Genomic DNA, 9,241 nt, shown 5'->3' on the forward strand with positions numbered 1-9,241 from the left:
GCTGTGGTAGGCATCCCACGTATAAAGTAGAGGAAGATAGGCATAGATGTTAGCTCAGGGCCAGCCTTCCTCAGCAAAAAGAGGAGGATTGGCAGCAGTTAGCTCAGGGCTAAAAAAAAAAAGTGTAGTCAGCTTCTCCTGAAGCACCTCAAAGGCACACAAAGCCCTAAATCTAATGAACACTTAGGATGACCACAGGTTTTCAGGGCCACTTGCTTGTTTGGGCCCCCAAGTTTCATACTGCTTAGTTCCTCAAGAAAGCTTTCCTCCTTCCTGCTTTCTTCCCAGGCTTTGCAGTTCAAGGGGTATTTGTAATTAAGCTGATGAGAATGGGTATTTCCAATTCCCTTATTCTTTGGAATAATTCCAAAAATCCTTTGAGCAGGTATGCTATAGAAACTGAACTCTGAGTAGATGAAGTGGTTAAGCAAATACACGGTTTCACAATAAACTCTAGGATAAAAGCAACAGAAAGCTGAAGAGAAAAAATATTTCTGTGTGTGTATATGACTATGCATGAATGTATTTGTGTATATACATAATTGATACAGGGCAATGCAATGGAAAACTAGTTGAGCACATAAAAATTATATTCAGAAGTCTCATATGTCATTTATTTTTTTTATTCCTAGACTTAAGCTATTGTAACACAGCAGGAAGAAGGGGCACTGGTCACATCTAAAGCTAGATGTATCAATACCCCCTTACATCCAGTGAGATCCACAGACGTTTGAGCAACTACAGCGGCAGAACGCCAGCCAAACACAAATGCCATAAGGGGAATATAAATGCATCCATTCACTCCCTCTCATTACCTCAACAGTCAAATTGCGAACAATGTAATTGATTAACATATTCATTGTTCTCTTATGCTTTTGCCTCAAATTTTCACTTCTTAGGAATCAAAGATATCTGAATACTTAGCAAACAAATGGTCCTGCAAAACCATCTCTGTAAAAGGCAGTGGCACCAAAAGTGCCAGAATGATTTTTTTACTACTTCAAGGGACCTACAAAAATACTAAGGAAAACAAATCTATGAACCAGTTTTATTTTTATTTGCATTTAACATGATTATACACATTCATGTGTCTAACAAGATCTGCACTGTTACATTAAAAATACAGTACAATAACATTCAACATGAGGTACTTCATATTTATAGATTTTTCCTTCATAAATAATGCTGTAAGCTACTAAATTCAAGCACTCTGATGCACAAGGGGCTAGTGTCTTGAATTAGCTGAGCTTATTTAAACACCTTAAAAAACAAAAAAGACATTTCAGTGCAATAATTATGTAGAAATTAGACCATTTACTTAAATACTATATTAAGATATGCTTAAAGAATGTTACATTAGAACCGCTAGCCTAGTTCCCCTTATCCCCAATACGAACAATGACAAGGACTGCCAGATACATCGGGAAAAGCATCTACAGAGTATTCTGTTTAATAAAGTTGTGTTTATACACTAGAGTTGCCCGCCTTGTCAGAACAATGTTCTCTAGTTTTAAAAGCTACAAAATTCGAGATTACCAAAGAAAATAAAGCAAGCACACTAGCCTTCATGCCATGTTGTTAAAAATGCAGAAGGGAGAATAGGATTTACAATAGAAAATTTCTTATTCTAAATACAATTTTCAAATTTAACCCACAGCTCTCGGCACCAGCCAATTAAACGGTGGAACTGTCTTTTTGAAAAAAATTTAAAGTCCTAGTAATTAACACAAAATTAAGTTCTTCTATACCCAGTGTACAGGATCTCACGCGGCTTTCACCACACGGAGGGCAGCTGAGCTCACAGAAGCACTGACAGTGAGTGTTACTGAATGAACAATCTTCACTGTAAGGTTATCGCACCCACCCCAACAAAACCTCATATGATGAAATTAGTGCTAAATAACGTTTCTTCTCCTCTGGCCTAAAAACGAGTGCCTTCTAATCAGGTACATAGTCTACCAATTTGCATGGTAGCTATGAGTTACTGAAAGGTTTAACCATAATTTAAAAACAAAATCCTTTGCAGAAGTATTTTTTAACTAAAAATGTACCTTTATTTCATCAATGTTTTGCCAACACTCCTATCTGTCATGTCCCTAATAAGAAATAATCGTTTGATAATTTTAGAAAGCTGTCCTGGGAATACTCATCTATAATCACCGGTAACAGCTTTGATCGTCCATGCCAACAGACATAGGTGATGGCAAAGGGGATTAGAACGTTTCCATAATCCAGTGTTCTCCTCCATCAGGGAAGCTGGCCAAAAGCAACAAGCCTGTGTCTACAGGGGAAGAAGTGGCCCAGAAGCACAGTGATAAGATAAGGACAGTCACTCACTGGGGCTTTGCTGGGGCCAGCAGGGGGACCGTTTCTGTCCCACCTCTCACTGGCCAGGCAGGGAGGAGGCAATTCCTGAGTCAGTAAACGCACTTGCATGCGCACAGGGGCCCACGCACACGTACCCACCCCAGGACTAACCCCTGGCTCCAAACAAGCCAGCTTTGGGCTCGTAGAGCAGGAGAAGGAGGCGGCCAGGGACCACACTCTGGGTGGCGGGGGAAGCCATCTCAGGATCACTGAGCAGAAAAGCTGCCCAGAAACACATGGATACTTCAACTGGAAGTGGACACACTGGACACTACCAGGGTCACAGGCACTAAACATCACAAGCCATCACTGGAGGAGAACTTTTTGATGAGCTTTTCCCTCCTTTGTTTCTATCATCCATGGACAAATAAGAGAGCTGGATGTGATGCTGATGCATTAAAATTAGGTATAATCAAGTGCATCTCCCCCGAACATTTTTTTAAAACCCTGCAGGCATATATTGGCACTTTAAGATGGCCAGAGGCCAGACAGATTCTAGCAGTCCAGAAACAGGACAGAATTATAATGAACTAAGAAGACAGTATGTGGTCAAAGATCAGGTAAAGTACATCTCAAATTAAAAAAAAAAAATCAATGAATAAAAGTATCTTATGACATTAACATCTAGTGCTACAAAACTCTTATTCCATTCATCTAAACAATTGTTTGGTCCTCTTTTAATGGGAAAAGGGGAATAGGAATTCTATACAGTATGACTTATGAAAACAAGTAAATGGTGGGGATCAGAAGTTAAGCGGGGAGAAGAAAAGAGTTTGACTTTTCCAAACTGTGTATTCAAATGCGCCACCAATTAAACTATTTGTAGTATGGGACATTTTCAGGCTTTCTTTTTAAACTGTTTTAGTTTAAATTAATAGGCCTGCAACTTTTTTCTAAAGACAATAAAGTTCTATAATTGAGTTACTTCTAAAAGAAGTGTCTGTACTGCAATATTCTGTCTTCTAAACTAAAAGAATATAAATCTGCTTGTAGCAGAAGTCACGGTCTAAACAAACATCTGATTTCTTATTTTCCTATTTTACATTGACACTCTGCAGTATTTAATATATAACAATCTCATGAATTTAGGGTTTAAGAAAAAGCAATGCCCAGAAGTAAAATATTTAAAAGGAAATAACGTAAGAGCTAAACATGACTGTTGCCTACTTTCTAAATTATTACTTACTATGAAGCAAAACTTCTTTCAAAATTGTACACTGAGGTCTATCTGTTTTTTGGGGAAGAGGGGTTCTGTTTAAAAATAACTCTTGTCATTATTATTTTAGACTATTTATTTCTATTTGTCAAAATGAAGCCCAAAAGGAAATTCAAGGTGATCCAAAAATTTTCTTTAGGGGGACAAAACTGAGAGGTCAATGGGGCAGTTAGAAAAGAGCACAAAATCTCCCCAGGCATACAGACACACTCTAAACCCCACAGAGTCTTAGTAAGAACTTGGCTCTTTTAAGCATCTAGTTAAAAGCTGAATGCTGCACTTTTGCCTGTACATAATTAAAAGGCTGAAAAAAATAAGAAACTGCCTACAGCTTCATTCATCACAAATTCCCTGCGCTTATCACGTATCTGCGGACGAGCTAAGCATCAAGCAAGGAGGAACCAGATGTGCTCCTCAGGGCTCACACTGCTTCGGGGAGTGTTCAAGCATAGAATATAAGTTCAGGGATCTGCCCTCCCTGTACCCCAGTGCCATTGGTGCTATCCGATGAGCACTGAAACTGGACTGTCACTTTCCCACACTGAACTTCCGTCATGCCTTCTTGTCCGAAGTAGCTGAGTTCGTTGCCGTCCAGTATCACGCTGGCTGTGTAGAAGGTGTCTGGCTCAATCTGCACTGGGTACTCAAACCACACAGGGAAGGTATTACTGGAGCCGTCTGAGAAGTACTTGCTCAAGTTCTGCCCTAGGACAACGCCCTGCCGCTTGAGTTCAATCTTGGCGCTGTACTCCGCAGAGCCACAGCTGGACCCATAGAGCCCAAAGCCAGCGATGAACACTCTCTTATCAACTGCAAACTGGATGCTGTCACAGCGGCCCCGATAGCGCCACTGGTTGCTCCGATAGGCACACGACTGGAAACGGTGACAGCGCTGGGGGACAAGGCCCTTGCGGGCTTTACTCACAAACTGCAACTCGGGCTTCTTGGCTGCAGTGTACCAGAGGAAGATGTCGTTGGTCTCATTGAGAGTTAAAACTCCGGACTGTGCAGCACCATTTGCAAAATCATCCAGGGCCATTGTGGGTATGCGGATCAAGTAAAGTGCCTTTCCAAGGACCTTGCGCTTATTTTCAATGCTCAAAGCTAGATCTTGTCGCTGGCATTCTACTTCAGCCCAGTTGAGAGCTGCCTCAAAAACCACAATTTCTTTGGCATTCAGAGTTTCCCTGCGAAGGATACTTTCTAGTGTCTGGAAGTCAATATCACAGAATCCCTCAGACTTGAGAGCTAACTCAGCCTGGGCGTCAATGACCTCCCAGCAACGTTGGGTCAGGTCTGGCTCCTCAAACAGGCAGCTCTGGGAGAGGAGCACGCAGGCGTTCTTGGCGCTCAGGCTGGTCTCCAGAAAATTAACGCAGGCTCTGGCAAGATGAGGGACAATGTACTTTTTGGCAGCATAAAGAGTAGCCAGCACTGTGTCAGCAGCCAAATCAATTTCATCACAATAGATATATCTGAAAGGAAGCACAGAGCATGTAAACGGAATTCTCACAAAACAAGCACATCGAGCAAGAAAAGATGCAACTATTTTCAACTGAGTTCCAAGAAAATCATCTTATGTGATAGTTGTTACAAAAATGATTAGGGATTAAAGAAAAATCTAAAATATATTCATAAACTATTAATACTTCAACCCAGTAGTAAGTTTGTATAACCAAAGACATTAACTTTTTGTTACCCATTCTAGCCTTTATTTTATAAGCTGTATTCAATGTCTTCTCAACAAAATCAGAAGATACTAGAACTGTTAGAGAAAGAACTGCATATCAGAGATAGTTAATATTAAGAAAAAAATAGCAAAACCTATTACATATCCTGTATTATATCTAATCAAAGTATAATCCCCTATGTTTTAGGAGCAAAATATACATATATATAGAGAGAGAGAGAGAGAGAGTTTTACTTTAAAATTTTTCTGCACATTCAGATAGAAACAAATGCCTTTAATACTGTAATGTCAGCAATGACTATATCTTAATGCTTTTAACTCAGTATGACTTGGATTTCTCCTAACCACAAAATAAAACCTGAGATTAAATAAGATATTTTCAAGTAGCTCCAAATTCAATATATTATCAAATATGGACTTCAAAACAATCTTCCAGTTACCTTTACAAAGACTCCAACATAGGCTTTGCATCTGGCTTTTAAAAAAAAAAAAAACTCTTCTCCCCCACATATTCATTCCCCTTTCAAAATTAAAGAATTCTTGTTTTCAGATATATTTAATTAAAAGACAAAGTAAGAAAACCCAAATGTGCACTATCTCTGTGTTCCTGTGAAGTGTCCTTCAACTAGCAGATAAAACACTTCTTGATGTTTTGGGGGATGATGGCAGTTGATCAAAATGGTACGTGAAGGAAGAAACCGTCTGCCTCTATGAGATTCTGCGGTTGACTAGCACAGTCAGTGAGAACTACATACAGGTGAAAAATACAGACTGATACTTCATTTCTAAATGTCTCCAGCTAAGGTGTTTGGCTACCTGCTGTGAAGTTTTCCTTTCACATAGTAAGTCATAGTTTTCCTTCCACACATAATAAGAAATTTGCAAGGGCTTCCGTAAAAAATTAAAAAACCACAATGATGGCAGTAAGAAAAATGTCCACAATCACAAACGGAACCTGTATTTCTGTTTCCCAGAAGCCCTTTCTCTCCTTAAGCCACCTATGACCAGCGAGAGCACTTGACAAAACTCCTGCTGCTGGTGATGCTCTGACCCGAGAATCAGGACTGCAGGGAGGACTCCAGCACAGTCAGCACTTTATAGCTCTGACCCTAGAAGTGTCAAGTGAGCAATCGTCCCTTTTTCTTGACAAACCCCTTTCCAGGTGTACTTGCTACTCACCCACGATGCAGGAGTGAGGCAAACCTGGCCTCCACTATCCCCAGTGACAACACTGTACTGATCCACTATGGCACAGCAGCAAATGGCACCTTACTACGTTTCTGATTCTTACCACTTCACATGCACTGCACGGAGAATTTTAAAAAGCTGTATCAAGATATCTTCTAGGCAATGTATTTGTGAGAAAAGATGCTTGTCAAATGATGAATCAAATGACTTAGCTGAACCAAAACTCTCTGTGTTTCTTACTCATGTTTCCTAATTACGTATATATCTGGAACAACATAACACTACTCAACTGCAGTGAAGCCAAAATGCTGAACTAGTGTAAGCATTCTCCTCCACAACAGATAATGTCAAATACGCCAGGCCGACTTGACGGGAAAAAGCAAGACAAAGCAAAAACTCTGACAGGTAAAATTGGTTTCTGTACGTATATTTCTAAAAGATTATAAAGGTCACAGTGTTGGTTGGTTAAAAGCGGTGGATTAGTTTACGTTTGGTACCTCACATGCTCACTGGCCTTTAATTTCCCTATCTCCCACTGCGAAAGTTCTAGTCAGCAGCAATTAGATTTCAAAACTATAACACGAACAAAGAATTAAATACTTATAAGTTATTAAATAACTATAATGCTTAACTTCTAGAATTAACTATAATACTTATTTTTCAGGAGGCAGCAGACAATACATAGCAACATTTTAACCATTTGTGGGATTACTGTCCAACTTGACCCCCTGAGTAATTTGTTCAATAAACATATTTATTCCAGTGAAGTGAAATCCCTACAGTAGCAGATAACCTTGAACTCTGATATACTTGGTGTGCTAGAATAAAGATTTAACAAAAATCATATAAATATTATTTAGAACAATTACTGGATTTTAATCACTTGCTGGACTGGACTATCACATTGTCTAGCACCAGCACATGTCAAAGAAGTGAATTCTATTCACCTGGTTAATATGTACTGGATTCTGAAAAAGACTCATGCAACATAAAACTATTTTTTAATAAATATATCTTACAGCTTTACATTGCTATGTTACCAATTAAAGTTTTTCTGTATAAATCCATAGAAAACCATTCATCTCGCTCAAAAACTTTTCCTCTACTATCAAATGCAAATGCTTATCCTTAAGAAACGTTATCTGACTTTATGTAAGAGTATGCGTAAGTACATGTGCATAAAGATCAGATTACTTCAACAAAAAATGTTTTACATTTGCTAAAAAGAAATAATAACTCCTAGAAAACTAAAAAATTTCCTAACTGGTGGTATTTAAACAAGGTATATAATTTCTGGAATTGTGAAACAAAAATCTAATTTACATCCTTAAAGACTTCTTCACACAAAATGCTTCCAGAGAGAACACACTCGATCAGGTAGTACCTATACCAGGAAGTTATTTTTCTTTAATTATAAGTTGTTAAAAATCAAATCACTATATGTGCCACTTGCCCCCAAATCCCACGCCATGGTGTGACATAAATGCCTGCACCATTCCACACGCTTCCTACTGAGGGATGCACAGCAGTTTTCTCCAAAACCTTTACAAGGTAAGCAGCACCCTCTTTCTTCATCAGCCTCCCTTTTCTGTGACACACAACTTACATTTAACTGTGAAACCAGCAGAGTACAAATACAGCATAAACAAACTCTTTCCCAACAGACGAACGATGCTTACTTCAACATAGCAAGAAAAGCAGCAGGTTCAACATCTGGTATACGGATTTCATCTTTGTCCTCAGCAAGTTCTCCATAAAACATTGCATGGAACACAGAGCTCCCAACAGCTAAAACATACTGTAGAGAAAGGGAAATCTTATTTCATGCACTAAATTGAAAGCATTTTCTCAAATCAATCCCAAATAACAACTCTAAGCAATCAGGTTTAGTGGGCATAGAGACCTAAACCTGCTCTTTTGAGAAAGTCAAGGTACAGGGTATCTTGCTGTGAAAGCATAAGGTAGCTGTTCATGCAAAACTGTCTCTATGCTAATTATCTCAAGGATTAACCAGATTAATGCACAAGTTCCCTCATTACAAAATAAATAAATAAAATAAAAGCTTATCTAACTGATTTCTAGGGGAAGAGTAAACACATGACTTTCCCAACCTGTCACAACTTCCCATGACCAGAGAGTTAAGAGGGGATGTTTTTATTCGGGATATAAAGCAGGGTAGAAGGAAACAAAGAAAAAAATTCAGCGTGGCCAAGGCCTTTTGGAGAGGCTGTTGCGTCTCTGTGGTCGGGTACAACATGCACTGCCTGCCATCGGCAAGCTGCCCACCCCAAGTTCCAGGCTCAGAGAGGGTCCCTCTTTGTAAATCTCAGAACTAAATGGGTAATGCAGCTGTTGCTTACTTTGTGTCCTGGCAACCGCTGAGTCCCACCTGGTGGCCCAACCACAAAATGTACATCTGCCATCAAATCATTATTGAACATCACCGCATTTCTATAAACAGAGGCAATTCATTAATTCACAGCAGCCGAGTTTTTAATACCCCCTCCCCAACACACAAAACCCACAAAAGATCTGCAAGCTAAGCAAGAGTTTAATAACTTCAGGGTAAAACTACAAATAAAGGTTCCAACTAAACAACTATTTGTAATCATTGCAAACACATGGAAAGTAACTAAAGTTAAAAAAAGTTACCCAAACTTTTCATTAGACTAAGGACAAATAAAAGGTTTCTATCTTCTATGGCCCATAGACACAACCCTGTCACTTAAATGTTACAGCTTGCAAAAACATTTTTATCTAAGAGGAAAACAGCTGTACTG

General features: G+C 39.1%; 1 protein-coding gene across 2 annotated transcripts in view; it reads right to left on the reverse strand.

Annotated features, from left to right (window-relative positions):
- Positions 1-1,036: 1,036 nt before the first annotated feature.
- The window catches only part of BTBD3 (BTB domain containing 3), a 34,410-nt gene continuing 26,205 nt past the window's right edge, over positions 1,037-9,241 (reverse strand). For both annotated transcript variants that reach the window (XM_070588819.1, XM_008524639.2), the window contains 3 exons: positions 8,822-8,912; positions 8,141-8,259; positions 1,037-5,058 (listed from right to left, as the gene is read on the reverse strand). In XM_070588819.1, coding sequence (XP_070444920.1) covers positions 4,026-5,058; positions 8,141-8,259; positions 8,822-8,912 — 1,243 coding nt within the window. In that variant the 3' untranslated portion in view covers positions 1,037-4,025. The remainder of the gene's footprint in view (positions 5,059-8,140; positions 8,260-8,821; positions 8,913-9,241) is intronic.

The sequence above is a fragment of the Equus przewalskii genome, chromosome 21 (assembly GCF_037783145.1).
Source record: "Equus przewalskii isolate Varuska chromosome 21, EquPr2, whole genome shotgun sequence".
Lineage (NCBI taxonomy): Eukaryota > Metazoa > Chordata > Mammalia > Perissodactyla > Equidae > Equus > Equus przewalskii.